This window comes from Hypanus sabinus, chromosome X2 (genome assembly GCF_030144855.1).
Source record: "Hypanus sabinus isolate sHypSab1 chromosome X2, sHypSab1.hap1, whole genome shotgun sequence".
Lineage (NCBI taxonomy): Eukaryota > Metazoa > Chordata > Chondrichthyes > Myliobatiformes > Dasyatidae > Hypanus > Hypanus sabinus.
Window position 1 is genome coordinate 27,223,828 of NC_082739.1, and position 16,613 is coordinate 27,240,440.

At 43.4% G+C, this 16,613-nt stretch overlaps 1 protein-coding gene and 1 pseudogene across 1 annotated transcript; both read left to right on the plus strand.

Moving 5' to 3' along the window:
• The first annotated feature begins 2,826 nt into the window (after positions 1-2,826).
• Positions 2,827-5,856, plus strand: LOC132385052 (cell cycle progression protein 1-like; annotated as a pseudogene).
• Positions 5,857-8,669: 2,813 nt separating this feature from the next.
• On the plus strand, positions 8,670-12,529 carry LOC132385304 (PR domain zinc finger protein 1-like). Its single transcript, XM_059957323.1, has 2 exons — positions 8,670-9,165; positions 12,048-12,529. The coding sequence occupies exons 1-2, from the start codon at positions 8,683-8,685 to the stop codon at positions 12,369-12,371; spliced, it is 807 nt and encodes a 268-aa protein (XP_059813306.1). The 5' UTR covers positions 8,670-8,682; the 3' UTR covers positions 12,372-12,529.
• Positions 12,530-16,613: the final 4,084 nt, after the last annotated feature.

A 16,613-nucleotide genomic window follows, 5' to 3' on the forward strand; every position in this document is an offset into this window, starting at 1 on the left:
CAGCAGTCCCAACACCAACTCCTGTGGAACTCCAATGGTAACCAGCAGCCAGCCAGAATAGGATCCCTTTATTCCCACTCTCTGTTTTCTGCCGACCAGCCAATGTTCCACCCATGCTAGTAACTTCCCTGTAATTCCACGGGCTCTTATCTTGCTAAGCATCCTCATGTGTTGCACCTTGTCAAAGGCCTTCTGAAAATCCAAGTACACCACATCTACTGCATCTCCTTTGTCCACCCTGCTTGTAATTCCCTCAAAGAATTGCAGTAGGTTTGTCAGGCAAGATTTTCCTTTCAGGAAACCATGCTGGTTTTGGCTTATCTTGTCATGGGCCACTAGGTACTTCGTAATTTCATCCCTAACAATCGATTCCAACAACTTCCCAACAACTAATGTCAGGCAAGCAGGTCTATAGTTTCCATTCTGCTACCTCCCACCCTTCTTATTTAGCAGAGTAACACTTGCAATTTTCCAGTCATCCGGTACAATGCCAGAATCTATTGATTCTTGACAGATCATTGTTCCGCAATCTCTCCAGCTACTTCCTTCAGAATCCAAGGGTGCATTTGATTAGGTCCAGGAGATTTTTCCACTCTCAGACCATTAAGCTTCCTGAGCACCTTCTCAGTCGTAATTTTCACTGCACAAACTTCACTTCCCGGACACTCTTGAATGTCCAGTATACTGCAATGTCTCCCACTTTAAAGACTGATGCTAATACGCATTCAGTTCCTCTGCCATCTCTGCATCTCTCATTACAATGTCATCATTTTGTATTGGTCCTATATCTACCCTCGACTTTCTTTTACCCTTCATATTCCTGTACTTAGAAAAGCTTTTAGTATCTTCTTTAATATTAGTCACTAGCTTCCTTGCATAATTTATCTTTTCCTTCCTAATAACCTTGTTAGTTTCTGTCTGCAAGTATTTAAAAGCTTCCCAATCCTTTATCTTCTCACTAGCTTTGGCTTCCTTGTATGCCCTCTCTTTTGCTTTTACTTTGGCTCTGACTTCACTTGTCAGCTACGGTAGTGTCCTTCTTCCATTCAAAAATTTCTTCTTATTTAGTATATATCTGTCTTGTGCTTCCCTCGTTTTTTACAGAAACTCCAGACATTGCTGCTCTGCTGTCCTTCCTGCTAGTGTCTCTTTCCAGTCAACCTTGGCCAGTTCCTCTCTCGTGTCATTGTAATTTGCTTTATTCCATTGGAATATCGACACATTGGAACTTAGCTTTGCCTCCTCAAATTTCAAAGTGAACTCAAACATATTGTGATCACTGTTCCCCAAGGGTTCGTTTAACCTGAAGCTCTCTCATCACCTTGGGATCATTGCACAACACCCAATCCAGCACAGCCGATCCCCTAGTAGGCTCAACAAGCTGTTTTAAAAAGCCGTCACTGAGACATTTCACAAATTTTACTTTTGAGGTCAAGTGTATCTTATCATGTTATAATGATAATCACTTATTTATAGAGCATTTTCAATACAACATAGTTCAAAGTAGTTTACAATGGGATAAAGAGAAATTATGAAAATCAAAATCTATTAAACATAAAAATAATCATGAAAATAAAAGACAAAAAGATTAAGCGAGATTAAAGAAATACGTTTTGAGCTGGTGTTTAAAAGTTTCAACTGAGTCAGTTTCCCTCACAGGTTTAGATATTGAATCCCACAGTTTATGAGTGTAGTTCAAATAAAGGTGACCTGCCAATTGTCTTCAGTGAGGGATTGATCAAACTGCAGAGTCTGATGGAAGAAGCCATGAGAGCAAAAGCAGTATTATAAAACAAAAACAATTCAGTGATGTACTGTTTCCAGAACAATATGGGATTTAAAACCAAGAATGAGAACTTTAAAATCAATTCAAAGAGAAACAGGAAGATTTGCAGAGTGCCAAGCACAGGAGTAACACGTTTCCTTCATTCTGGTTTAAGTTAAAAGTCTAGCTGCGGCATTCTCAATGAGTTGAAGTTTGTCGATAGGTTGGTTTGGAAGGCCAGAGAAAAGTGTGGGACCTATAGTAAGGTGGAGCATATTAATGGACACTGGATACCCCCCTAATTTTCTTACATGATGGTCATATTATTTTATTGCTTTGGTTTGTTATTTTGTTTATTCACAATTTGATTAACATTCAGTTGCACTAGCAACAGTAATATTTTAGTAGGTTAATTGATGGTTACGAGGAGCAAAGCTTATACAGGCACTTGGGGACAGTTGAGGGGTCCTGTGGGATGGCAGTGCGCATGTGATGGAGTATTTGAGAACGGTCCCGCAGCATGTATGGTAAGCTGATGCGCTGGTGTTCTGGTATTTCCAGAAAGGTAAATCAAGACGTTATTTTAAACCTCTGCACACCTGGAAGTCCCTTTTGTGTCCAAGTGTGTAACAAATATTGGAGGCACCACTGAGATTATTAACGTTGTGCTCAGTGGGGCAACAATGAGAACATGGATTGCCATTGATTGATCGCGGGACCACGCAGCTTCGGAGCGCGGCTATAACACACATAATGGATTCGGAGGAGTTGGCAGAGGCCTTGTCCCAGAGACTATGGCTTTTGCAACTTGATCAGCTCAAAGAGGTGTGTGTGGAAGCTAAGATCCCATGTGAAAATGTTACCACAAGACGAACATTAATTAGACTAATTAGTGAATCTATGGACAATGTAATTAATGATGAAGGGGAGGAGGTTGTGAAGTACTATCTAAGGACAATGTTGGAATCAGTTGATCAAATGAGAGGAAATACCGGATACACTGGTAATGGAAAAAAAGCAGACAACACAGCACAAACCAGCCAGAGAGAACAGCTGAAGAAATGAGCTTGGCAGAAAAATACTTACAGCTCCAGCTAAACAGTCAAGCTCTGCAGGATGAGGTTAGGAGGCTGAATGAAAGAGTGAACAGTGCATGTGTTGCCTACAGCTGCAAACCGGCTCCCGGAAGTGACAATAAGGAGGGAATTCAAGATCTGGGGTCAGATCGGGGAAAAGGGACAGAAGGACAAACTCTGATACACAAACGTAATGCATCAGATTGACAGAGGCCTGAATAGGGGACACAGTGAGGCGGAGGTCATGGAAGCGGTGATCAAGTCGATTAGTCCAGGTTTGAGTATTCATGATATGCTAGAGATAAAAAGTGACCTTATCCTTCCTCTACTGAAGACAATATTAAAGGGACATTTCAACAAGGACAGCTCTATAGATTTATATCACAGACTGGTAAGCATAACAAAAGACAGTCATGAGTCTCCCCAAAATTTCCTCTTTAGAGCAATTGAGTTAAAAGAGAGGCTGTTACTTGCTTCAAAAGAAGTAGGATCAGACGAGCTGTACAGTCCCGAGCTCATTCAGTAGAGGTTCTTGAGGTCAGTTAGTACTGGGCTGTCAAGTGACCATATCAAGTTTCAGCTTAAGCCTTATCTCGAGAATTAGAGAGTGACAGATGAAATACTCATCGACAGGATGAATGAAGCAGCCAGTGTTGAATCAGAAAGACAGTCCCAAAGAAAGAACACAAGCAGTAGAGTCCCAAAAATAAATGAGTTACAGACAGAAATGCAGAGCAGTCAGCAGAGTCAGGGTGCAACCGAAGCCAGAGTGGGGGTTCTAGAGCAGTCAGAATAAGTTGTAAAGCCTAAGAGCAGTAAAGCACCTGTTGTAACTAGTTCAAGAGACACAGAGCTTTATAAAACAGTCAGGCTGCTGAGAGAAGAAATGGCTGAAATAAGGAAAAGTATAGCTAACTCTGAAGGACCCACCGGCCAAGTAAGAATGTGTGTTAGGAGAGGATGTAAAGCATGTCAGGAGCAGGGAACAGGTGACCAGTGTGATCACTGCTTTCAGGTGCACCTCTCAAGAGGTTGTAGAGGACAAAGAAGGCTGGCAGGGAAATCTGATGGCAATGTGACAATTCGGCCTGTCACAATCCCAGAATCATCACTCCAAGCCCAGCTGGACCAAATGCGAGAGAATCAGGCAGCTGGAGGTGGAGTTCGAGAAAATTGGGAAGGCTGAACAACAGATGGTGGATGCTACCTACGCCAGTCATCTTTCTTTATGTCACCAAGCCAAGCTGACAGCTCTCATTGGGAAGAAGTGCATGGTGGATTGTTTCTTTGAGGGAGTAGCAACACAAGCAGTATGGGATACCGGCTCACAGGTCACTATTATTAATGAAAAGTGAACAGAGTCCTGTTTTCCACACATCGGGGTACGGAACACAGATGAGCTCCTGTGTGAGAATGAGAAACTTGTGGGCAAAGCAGCAAACCAGACACCCATACCCTTTGCAGGATGGGTTGAGCTGAAGCTCAAGTTGGGATCAAATAGGGGCCCCCCCACCAGAGCTGCTTATGCCAGTGCTTGTCTCTAATGAGCCAGGAGTAGCAGAGCCACTGATCATCGGCTACAATGTAATTGAGCGGCTGGTGATGAATGGAATGGAGCAACATCCAGAAGTTACACCTGCTGTGTTAAGAGACGCTTTTTCCATTGACTGCAAAAAAGCAAATGAGTTGATCCACATAGTGCAGAGCAGTGACCGTCTCCGGCTGGTGGTAGGCCGTTACCTGAGTTTGAAGATGTTGGGAAATTCCAGCGATTGAGAATCATCCGGAGAGTTGGACCATAATTAATCAAGAAGCAACTGAAGAAGCAGAAGCAGGAAACATAAATGATGATGAATTGAACTTGAGTTCACCCTCCAGCAGCCAGCATACTTTTGCCCCTCCCAAAACTGTATCTGCAATTGAAGGAAGCATTGTTGAAACAAATAGTGATGATGCCAGTGGCAAATCCAGCCCTAATCTGAGGATACGATGTATTCAAGAGAGAACTCTATCTACCGAATCAGAAGAAAAACCAAGGGATGATGTTACAAATGGTGAACAGCAGCAGCGGCAGCAACACTGGTTCAATACCACTCTGAATAAATGCATTTTACTTGCACTGGTTGTTGCTTTCAGCATGGGATTTGGGCACTTTTATGGAACAACTCAAATACAAGAACAGCAGAAGATGGTAAAAAAATTCATTAAGATGAATTGAATGATGTAAAGGATGACCTCCTTCAGTGTCAAAAGGATCAAGAGGCAAATGTAGACAATAAGACTGGAACTGAGGAGTTTTTGGAAGACGAAAGGGAAGATCCTGACATGCTACTTGCACTGACAGAATAAATAGATAATATGAGAAAAGAGAATCAACAACTGAGAGAAAAACAAGCAGAGCTTCAGTCACAAGGACAAAACTCGTTTGAAGCAACTGTGGATGAGAAACTTTCTGTTGAGTCACAGCAGCAAATGCTTGCCAAGGAAAACCAGCGTATGCAGGAGTCTCTGGAACATGAAGAGAAAGCATTGTCTTTGTTGTAGAATGAGCTTCAGAAGCTGAGGGAACACATCCGGACATTAGAAGGAAAAGGAACAGATGCTGAAATAATCATCACAGAAAACCAGAAACTAAAGGATCATCTTGAGGAGGAAAAGCAACAGGTATACAGTTTTCTTCAACAGAAGGGGACCCTCGTGACTGAGGCTTGACTGTTGAGGAAGGAATTGGACAAAGAAAGACAAATAACGGACGTGTTGCGTAAGGAACTGGATTTTTTGAGCCACTTTCAAACCTCAGCTAATACTGACCAAGATGGTAAAAATACAGAAGGTATACCAACGAGACTTGCAGAGCTCCAGAAGAAGCTGAATTTTCAGCAGCAGTCAGCTCCCATAAGAAAGTATCCTTTCCGAAAAAGAAACCCACCTAAGATACTCGCATATAACACATTAGGCCAACCATCAGTCGAACACAGGCCACTGATACATAGAAGGAGACTAGAACAGATGTGAGGCTTACAGTAGCACGTGTGGGTCTGTGTAATGGGTTATGGCATAGACATAGGGTTAAAACCTTCAGTCCGAGATACATAGCCCACACAAGTAGCGGAGTAGCACTTGAGGTATCATCTGGCCAGTGAGGCCAGTTGCTGACACTTGACATAAAGAGGGAGATGCATGTCATGTCAAAGACTGTTGCTGTACAGAGCGTATCTCAAAAGACTGACTCCTTTATAACCAACCACTATAACTCACCAGTTGAAGACATGAGTATCCTGGGAAATCTATAATGTCGGAACGACATTCATTTTGAAGGGGAGAGTGTGGGACTTATAGTAATGTGGAGCATATTAATGGACACTGGATACCCCCTAATTTTCTTATATGATGGTCATATAATTTTATTGGTTTGGTTTGTTATTTTGTTTATTCACAATTTGACTAATGTTCAGTTGCACTAGTAACGGTAATATTTTAGTAGGTTAATTGATGGTTACGAGGAGCAAAGCGTATACAGGTATTTGGGGGCAGCTGAGGGGTCCTGGGAGAGGGCAGTGCATGTGTGATGGAGTATTCGAGAATGGCCCCACAGCATGTTTGGTAAGCCGATGCACTTGTGTTCTGGTATTTCCAGAAAGGTAAATAAAGATGTTATTTTAAACTTCTGCATGCCTGGAAGTCCCTTTTGGGTCCAAGTGTGCAACGAAAGTGCATTCTTGTAATCTGATCTGTTCAATGTAAAGGTGTGAATGTGAGAATGTAAAAGTGAGAAGCAGATAGATGGTGAGGTCTAGTGCATCTTGCTGTGTTATAACAGTAGGGTAGAGACTGTCATTGAGCCTGATATGATGTGATTTTAGGGTTTTGGATTCCGACCCTTGGGGGGGGGGGGGAGAAGAGAGAATGATGTGCTTCGTCCTGTGCAGAGTAGGGTGGAGGGGAGCAAAGGGCAGGGTCAGACAGGGACAGGGGTTTGGGACTCAGGTGAGCTCACAAAGGGACATCTACATCACAGACAGAGCTATAGGCAATGAGGTAATGTGTGGTACAGACACTGGCTGAGTGGGTGAGTACCTCACACTCTCTCTTCAGCAATCGAACCTGCAAATCACACGTTGTTCAGCATTCAAACTCGACTTGCATCAGTGTGACCTGCCTTCGAGGTAATTGAAGTAAGGTGAGGGAGATGGCGAGAAGAGGGGGTGGTGAATTACTGGGGGTGGGCGGGGTTGGAGTGTCGGAGTGTTGTGAGGGCCACTGACAAGCATTGTACAACAGGGGGGCATGGATGTTGAAGTGAAGGCGGCCACACAAGATGATAAGGAGGTGAAGTAGGTGTTTATCATGCTGGTCTTCATCAGTCAGGGCACTGAGTTTAGAAGCAGCGACGTGAAATTGCGTTTTTTTTTCAGTTATTGGCGAGCCTGCACGGAGTTTACAGCTTTGGTCACCCTGTTTTTGGAGAAACATTGTCAAGCTGGAGACAGTGCAGAAGAGTTTTACAAGGATGCTGTCTGAGTTATATTGGGTGACGCTGGTCATGCTGGACCTTTATTCCCTGGAGCGCTGGAGAATGAGGGGTGACTTCATGAAAATTTATAAAATATGAGGAGGATGGATACGGTGGACAGTCACATTTATGAACATGCATTTGCAAAGTATATTCAATAAAATTGTATCTATTATCATCCTATCAACGGAAAAGATAGGGAATTAGAAGTCAATAACTCAGTAAATATGGTTTCTTTCTTACCTTCTGTGTTTCGGTAGTAAACTAAACTTTGTTATTTCTTAATCCTCCGAATTTACTGGCTTCACAAACGTAATTCCACGCAACGTCATTATATGATTCAGCACAATTCAGAGTGACTGTGATCTCTCCAGGTTAGTCAGCCCCTTGTTCCGAGACCCCACCCACTTAAGTTTCTTCCGAAATGATTTGGCCAGTGAAAGAGGAAGCTCTGGTTCAGTGCGACTTGCCTCCTATCAGAGACTCATCTTTGGTCACAGATCAAAGCATCGTTTCTTTTTCAGCAGAATCATTTTTACTCCAGCAGTTCTGCTAAACACTGGGTTTAATGACTGTAACTATGTGCCTAACCAGCACCAAACCCATCTGTCCAATCCCATCCTGTCTGAAAGAGCTGGGTTTAATTTGAGTCTGCCTGCTGAATCTCTGTTGACTCTGAAGTTTGGATCAATAACCTAGCCCATCCATGTATTGTTAAATTGATCTGAATGCTAATATAGTGTAAAGTGGCTTTTAAATGTCCTGAACAACCAAAATATATAAAATCAGTAGAAATTTTAGCTACTGACCCTCCATAGGTGGGGAAATATTTTAGTGATTTGACATCAATCATTTTCATTTTATTTTCATTTTGTTTCTGTGACCATGTTTTTGACATTAGTACCCTCTCAGCCTGTATCAATCCTGTCAGTCACTGGGGAAAGACTGAGGCAAGTGGCCCCACAATGCAAAACACCAGAAAGATTAAAAATGCCTCAAACTTTTCATCTTTGATTTACTCCATAATCCAAAAATATAAGGCCTCTTTTGTCATTCCACCTTCCTGTCTTTACCCTGGGTGACAATATATTTCACTCTCTGTTATCTCCATTTCAAGTGAAGTAACTATTTTTTTTTGTTTGAAACACAGAAAACATCTTCGTGCATGTTAGGACCTCACAACAGCAAAAAAGTGACACGTCTGTTTTTGGCAACCATCGGAAAGGAATGATTCAACCCAAAGATCCAAGATTTCTGTAATTCGACAAACCCCTCGCATTCTTTTTCCTAGTTCAACAAGCACACCATCCAACAAACTCCCTCTGCCCATGAATGGGCATCCTAGCCATGCCCAGGGTTTGGTCTCCAACCTGATGTATTCACCTGGATGCCACCTCCTGTGTCGACACACGTATCCAAGCAGCACTCTATCTCCTCACTATACCAGACATGCATTGCCTAAATATTCCCCTGGATCCAATGGCCTTCATCCGCTCAGCAGCCCAGCTACTTTGAACAACACGAACAACCTCAGGCTGTTTGGTAAGATGCCTCCAGTTTGCGGTGGCTTCATAGTGGAAAGCTGCCTCTCCGATACCACGATGAGTCGGATGTTGTTGCCTCCAGAAGAAAGGCACGTTTCAGAGCAGCCAAAAGGCATTCCTATCCCTGCTCCCACCAGAGCCTACTTGCCCATGGCTCCGGGGGTGGGCCTGAAGGAGATGCCCCTCACCCAGCCGTCAACTTCCGGTGCCTCAATAAGCTCAACAAATGTGTGTTCGAAGCCCTTCGGTCATCCATCTAACCTAAAAGTACGTATTTTGTTTACAATCTTTCTACTTGTAGTACTTGCACAGGCTTGTACTCCCAGCTTGGCGACTCTTTGCATTGGAACCCCATGTGCTTCCTCATTGTTGACATGGGTGGGACATGCAGGAGCACATAACCACTTGTGTGAAGGGCATTGTTCCCACCTTCCCTCTTCCAAGAAAGGGATTATTTGTGGCAGATGCACTTAAATACCCTCAGAAACTGGGGATTTCCGACCGATATTTAAAACAGGTAGACAGCTTCTTTGGTGAAGTCGACTGTTCCTTTGAGGTTTGACAGGATAGAGAGGGATTAATGATTTGGAACAAGCGGTCACTTTCAAAATAAGGGGCTGTTAGTCTGGTAAAATGAATTTGTTTATGTTCTCCCATAAACTGTTGTGACCAGGTTGCTGGCAGCTCATAATATAAAAGAGAAAATACTGTTATACTGTTATGTTTTGTGAATTCAAAACATTGAAGTGAATTGAAAGGAAGAGAAGGGAGCTGGGAGATGACTCATGTATGTTTGTTTTTACTTTAAGCAAGGATCACAAGTGATGCGGTGGCGTGATGCCAATCATGCCCTTTTACATATAACCCAGAATTAATTATTCTAACAACAAAAGATGCTTAATCGAACAATATATTTACAGTAGTACACAAGCATTACTGAAATATTAAACACACAACTGTAACCTGAGGAGAAAGTTTTGGAAATACTGGGTAGGTCAAGGAAAGGAGAGAGAAGCAAAGTTCAGAGTTCAGCTCACTGATGTATCAGAAGAGGCAATGGTTACAGACACAGAAGAAGAGGAAGACTATGATCTAACACGAAATCTGCAAAAGTGGCCATACACTTTTGTGTTATCTCAAGTCATAGATCACTGCAGAACAGGAAGAAGCTCTTCGGCCCATCGACTGTGTGTGAGACGTACAGGAAATTTTAAATGAATGACTCATCTCCCATTGAAGAGAGTTAATATCTGGTGTAGCTATAACTAATGTATTATTAATGGAACATAGGACCCAACCTCCAGCAGACTATGATCTAACTCCATTCCTTTCCTTGCAGATGCATTTAAGGGTCCACAGTGGAGAGAGACCTTTCTCCTGCCACACTTTTTTTTTGATTAGATTATGAGGACACTCAGTCCTTGTTTATTGTCATTTAGAAATGCATGCATGCATTAAGAAATGATACAATGTTCCTCCAGAGTGATATCACAAAAAAAAACAAGCCGAAGACTCACACTGACAAAACCACATAATTATAACATATAGTTACAGCAATGCAAAGCAAAACCGTAATTCAATAAAAGCAGACCATGGGCACAGTTAAAAAAAAGTCTCAAGTCCTGATCAACTCCAATCGTTCTGATATCAGGCAGCAAAAAGGGAGAAACTCTCCCTGCCATAAACTTCCAGGCACTGACAACTAATGCCTCGGAAGCACCCGACGACAGCGTCCGAAAACTTCGAGCCTCTGACCAGCCCCTCCGATACCCCCTCCCGAGCGCTATCCTCTCGGAGGACTCGGAGGCCTTCTCCTACGGAGATTCCGGACCACACAGTAGCAGGGGCAGCGAAGCGGGCATTTCAGAAGTTTCTCCAGATGTTCCCCCATGTTCAAGTCTGTCTCCATCAAATCAGGATTATGCATGGATCCCAACTTAACAAGTAACAAAGAGGCCGCGTGCACTGTGTCGCGCCGCCATCTTCTCCTCCCCCTATTTGCAGTAAGACATTTACACAACGGACCTATCTGCAGAAACATTACCTTGTACATACTGGGGAAACGCCTCACTAGTGTCAGGTAAGAGAGTGCATGCAAGGCAACTTGGGAAATAAACTGAGGTGATTAAAAGAGAGCCAGCCATGGTTCCTGACCTTAATTGCACATACAATATTGATGCACCCCGCAATTGAATACCATCACTCCTCTCACGGATGGGGTGACTTTGACAGACTTCTGTGGTGATGCAGTGGAAAATGCATTGACTGGCTGTATCTCATTCTGGCATGGAAACACCAATGTCCTTGAACCGAAAATCCCAAAAAAAGAAGTGGATGCAGCCCAGTCCATCACAGGTAAAGGCCTTCCAACTATTGAGCACATCTACATGAAACACTGCTGTAGGAAAGCAGCACCCATTTTCAGGGACACTCCAACTGATGGGAGAGTGGAAATTTGTCCTTCTGCTTCTGATTGGCTGCCTTGGAGTGATCCAGGCAAAATTAGTAGCAGCCTAACTGGCCAAACTCATTGAGTCCAGTCTGGCACCATTGCAGACAGTACCTCAGAACTTTTCCAATGAATTGATCCTGAGATTTTACAAACAGGCTCTGAGGGGCCAAGGCCAGTGTCATTGGTTTCATCAATTGGAACCTGGGTGCACAAGTAGAGAGCTCACTTGGCCTTCACACCTAGAATATTTCACACATTACTGACAAATCTGCATCAAACCCAGAGTTCACTGGTGTACTATGAGATTGTTCACATGATGTGCTTTTTGTATGCAGAATTGTCTTGGTTGCCACTTCTCACTATGGAGACGCTCAAAGGGCTGGTTTAGTTGAATGAGGCTTTAGATCATAGATGGCATCTGAAGAGCCCGTGGCTCATTCAGGAAAGCAGAATGGATGGGGGTGGTAGTGGATGTGAGGAAAGGAAAGAATGTTAATGAAATTCAGGTATTTGTATATGAATATATGAAATACATATAACATTTAGAGAAAAAGTAGAATAGGATTATGTAACATGGACATTGGCTTCCATTTTAACCCACATACCCCATGGGTCAGGAATGAAACTCATTTTAATGTGGCACAGTTTTGCTTTTCTTCTAGTGCTTGACTAATCTTTCCTTCTTTTGCTCGGGCAGGCATGTGACAAGCGTTTCACTCACGCTGGTAACCTGAAGACCCTGCACACCGGAGAGCGGCCATATCACTGCAAGCAATGCTCAGCCAAATTCACCCAACTCACTCACCTCAAGTTGCATGGGCGCGTACACAAGACAGAGCGGCCACACAAGTGTCACCTCTGCTCCAGGAGCTACAACCACCTACGCAGCCTGAAGAGGCACCAGAAAGGCCACTGCTGCATGGTGCCAGACACCAAACGGTCCAAGGAGGATGACTCCAAGGTCAATGATGAAATCGACATGAGTGAACGGCAGAAAGATTGGACAAGGCTGCCCCAGTAACAGACAAGGAGGTGGTAACCGAGCAACTTCCAATGCCTGGCCTTGACTAAGACCACAAAGAAAATCAACTCAGAGCAGAATACCACAAGAACAATGGAGGCAACCATTCACCCTCTGACCTCCATGACAGGGCCAAGACTTCCAACCATGGTCCAGCAACCCTGGGACCCATCAGGGTCAAGCAAGAAGCTAGTCTATAACTGTACAATGATCATTATCATGTGTGGGACTCATCACCATCAACCGTGCATAAGAAGAGGAATGTATTTGGATAAACTCGCAGGATAGTTCATCATGTTCAACAAAAGTGACTGCAGGGGGAAAGAAATAGACTCAGACTATTTCCAAACTCTTTTGTCTCGTTTTCCCAGAGGGAGTAGTCTCTCTCAATGCCATCTGACAAATTGCGAATGTGTCCCTTCATTATTTAATGAGGTTTTCATTCAATCAGACCAAAAAGGATATATATGGCCATTCTTGGGTAATGATAATGTACAGACCGAGTTGTGCTTTCTGTGCTTTTTCTCAGGGTGTGTTACATATATTTATGCAATAGATAATGGTATGTATCTTTTATCAGTTAAAAGATAATCGGATATCAATTTGTTCTTCTGAGATCCATCTATTAGTTATTAAGAAACAGAATATTCTCTTTTTAAATAAAGTTCACAATGACAAAATCTTGATTGATATCTCCAGTACCTGATGAGAAAATAATTTAATTATTTAAAATTTCTTCTTGTCAATGAACATGATAAAGACTGATAGTTGTTAATGCTTGGCATCCTTGTCAGTGATGTTGTACTTTTCAGATTCTGCATGTTGTTTGTGGAAAATTATGTAATGTAGTGTTAGTGAGCTGGTGAGATCAAATGTTATATCAATTGAATCCAACCAGAAACTTGTACTCATAAATTCCCAGAAGTTGTTCTCCTGAAGTCTGGATCGGAAGGAGACCTTTGGCAATTGGGAATAAGGAGGATAACGATGAATTTCTGGGTCAGGGGTTTTGGGATTTATGATACAGTACTGTGCTAATATTTTAGGCACATACATATAGCAGGGGGATAAAAGGCGATTTGCACAGATTTTCCCAACCATGATTCCACTCTCCCTGCCACCTTTCCACTCTCGGTCCACAATAGAGACCCGTTTCAGAATCATGTTTATCATCACTCACACACGTCTCGAGATTTGCTCAATTTCAGCAGTATCAGTACAGTGCAATACATAAAATTACTACAGTACTGAGCAAAGTCAGGCACCCTAGATATATCTTTGTGCCCAAAACTTTTGCACAGTACAATATCTGTTCAGAATGTGGAATGGAGGACAGGTCTTTGTTCAGGAAGAGTTAAGACAGCATTTCTTCACTCTATAGTTCTGGAGAAGAGGCCCTTTCACTTTGTATTTACCCGCGACACCCTCCATCACTTTTCTTCCCTTTTGACTGGGTGTAATTCAGGGATAAAGTGTAAAATAAAGATGAACCTTCCTCAACTTTGAAGCTTTTTGCGCCATTGATGGTTGAATATGCTGCCCCTCCACAACATTCATAATCAAACTCCTTCAGTTGGCTGGAATTGAAGTGAACTTTCCTTTCAGCATCCAACTTCCAATCAGAGCTGCTAAACTAATCTGACCTTGTGTCATGGATGTTTAACACTGTTAAAATAGTTTGATTCAGGACCGGACTGCACACTACGGAAGGTGCACTAGAGAGGCAATGGCCATTTTGCTGCTGGCATTTATGGCAAAACTGAATGTCCTCCATCTCTTGTGGCGTTCTGGGTTTCCTTCATCATGTCAGTAGCTTTCTCTTGGTTTTCCCAGCTGTTGTCCTCTTGGAGGTCTTTGCACTGGAACAAGTAATCTATTGTGAGGGCCAACAGTCTATTTTGTGTTCAAACAGAAAGTGTGTATTGGAGTGAGTTATCGTTTACTGAATTGAATCAAATTGAATTCATTTTATTTCTTACATCCTTGACGTACATGAGGAGTAAACATCCTTAAGTTGTGTCTCCATCTGAATGTGCAATGTGATTATTGTGATGAGAACTAGCAACAAGCTGCTCAGGGGAAAATTCTTTCTGGAAATAATAAAAAAAAGATTTTAAAAATTTGTATGAGTAAATGGGGAAAAACAGTGACATGTGGAAGAGGTGGACTATTCTTAGGAATCTCCCCTTGTGCATGGGCCCTGCGCATTGATTCACTGATGAATTGGCTCTGCCATCTTGGCTGGCAAAATGGTGGTAGGCTGCTCCTCTTGTTCTGCTTCATCAAACTGACAAGACAAAGCATCGGTTTCTGGTTCTTTGACCCTGGTCAACAGGTCAGGATGAAGCTAAAGTGGTTGAAGAACAAAGACCACCTGGCCTGCCTGGAATTCAGCCTCTTGGCCTTGAACCAGGTTCTTTTTGTCTGTCCAAACTATAAAAGGGGACTTGGCCCCCTTTGGCCAGTGATGATTGTCATGGATGAGAACTGGATCCAAGATGTCTCTTTCAGGCATCAGCACCTCTCCTTGTGTCCGAATCATTCCTAGTCCACGAGGAATTGCCAAACACCACGAACAGTACCTGAGTCCCAAAGTCTGCACACCATGAAGACCTGTTCACCCTCGATAAACCTGGGTAGCAACAGGGCTGATGGTGGTGGGCCTTCACCGGTTTAAAGTTCCTACACCAGGTGAACTTACCCTTCAGCATGAAACCAGAATCATTAGGATTGGGAATAGTGGCCCCTACCACCACCGTCCTCCCATCACTGGACAATCTTAGCAGTTCCCCCGACGGTTGCAGTCTGCGACGTTCGGCCTGCAGGAGATCTGCTTTCTCACAGTCACGCAGAGGCCTTGACTCTGATGGAGGGATCTCTCATTGGCGGAGAGTCTCGTACAGCTGACCTGCATGGGATGGACAGGATCTTGAGCAGGAGACTGGCTGGTCATGGTCCGAGGTTGGGGAGCGGAACTGTGATGTGTAGGGACCGTCTCCCTTCGACCTCCTGAAGTGGTCACACATTTGCTCTGCCAGATAATTATTGAGATGGATGGACTGGTCAGTCAGAATCGTTAAAATCTCCGCTGGCTCTCCCAAGGTGAGAGCATCCTTCAGTTCATCTCGGAGTCTGTGGCAGTATAGAGTGGCCAAGGCCTTCCCATTCCAAACAATCCAACCTTTCCTTAAATGTTGAAATCCGAGCTCGCATGCACCACTTGTGCTGGAACTCATTCTACATTCACACAACCCTGAGTGAAAAAGTTTTCCCTCATGTTTCCCTAAAGCTTTTCACTTTGCACTCTGAACCCCTGACCTCTAGTTGTAGTCCAACCCAACCTCAGTGGAAAAAGCCTGCTTGCATTCACTTATCTGTACCCCTCATAATTTTGTATACCTCTATCAAACCTTCTCTCAGTCTTCCATCAGAGCTCCCTCATCAGGGTGTGATGTAAGCAGTCAGAACACTCTCCGCTGGACATCCAGAGGAATTTGTAAAAGTCCTTGGTAGCAAATAAATCTCCTCAAACACTGAGGGAGCAGAGCCATTGGCATGCCTTCTTCATACCATTCATGCAGGTCAAATCATTACACAGGGTATCGAGTTAGAATGGGGTAAAATAGTAACAATAGAGAATAAAGTGTGAAAGCTAATGAAGTACAAAATCATAATGAGTAATTTAACTTGTTGCATCACCGTCTGGCATGGGATTGCCACTGCACAGGATCAGGAAAAGCTGCAGAGGGTTGCAAACTCAGCCGGCTCCATCATGGGCACTAGCTTCCCCACCACCCAGGACATCTTCAAAAGGTCATGCCTCAAAAGGCAGCATCCATCATTAAGGAACCCCACCATCCAGGACATGCCCCCTTCCCATTACTACCATCTGGGAGGATGTACAGGAGCTCAAAAACGCACACTCAACATTTTAGGAACAGCTTCCTCCCCTCTGGGAATTTATAGCATATTTTGTGTATTGCGCTGTACTGTTGCTGCAAGACAAGAAATCTTACAACATACATGTGAGGTTCAACCTGATTCTGAGGCGGATTGTGAGGCCAGGAGTCCACTTTATTGTACAGGAGTCTGATGACAGTGGGATAGGAGCTGTCTTTGAGCCTGGAGGGACGTGCTTTCAGACTTTCGTATCTTCTGCCTGATGGGAGAGGGGAGAAGAGAGAATGTCCTGGGGTCTTTGATTGTTCTGGCTGCTTTACTGAGGCAACAAGAAGAATTGAC

Coding starts and splice junctions, on each gene's coding strand:
- LOC132385304 (XM_059957323.1), top strand. CDS start 8,683: ATGAATGGGCATCCTAGCCATGCCCAGGGTTTGGTCTCCAACCTGATG. Junction 9,166..12,047: donor GTCATCCATCTAACCTAAAA/GTACGTATTTTG, acceptor TTGCTCGGGCAG/GCATGTGACAAGCGTTTCAC.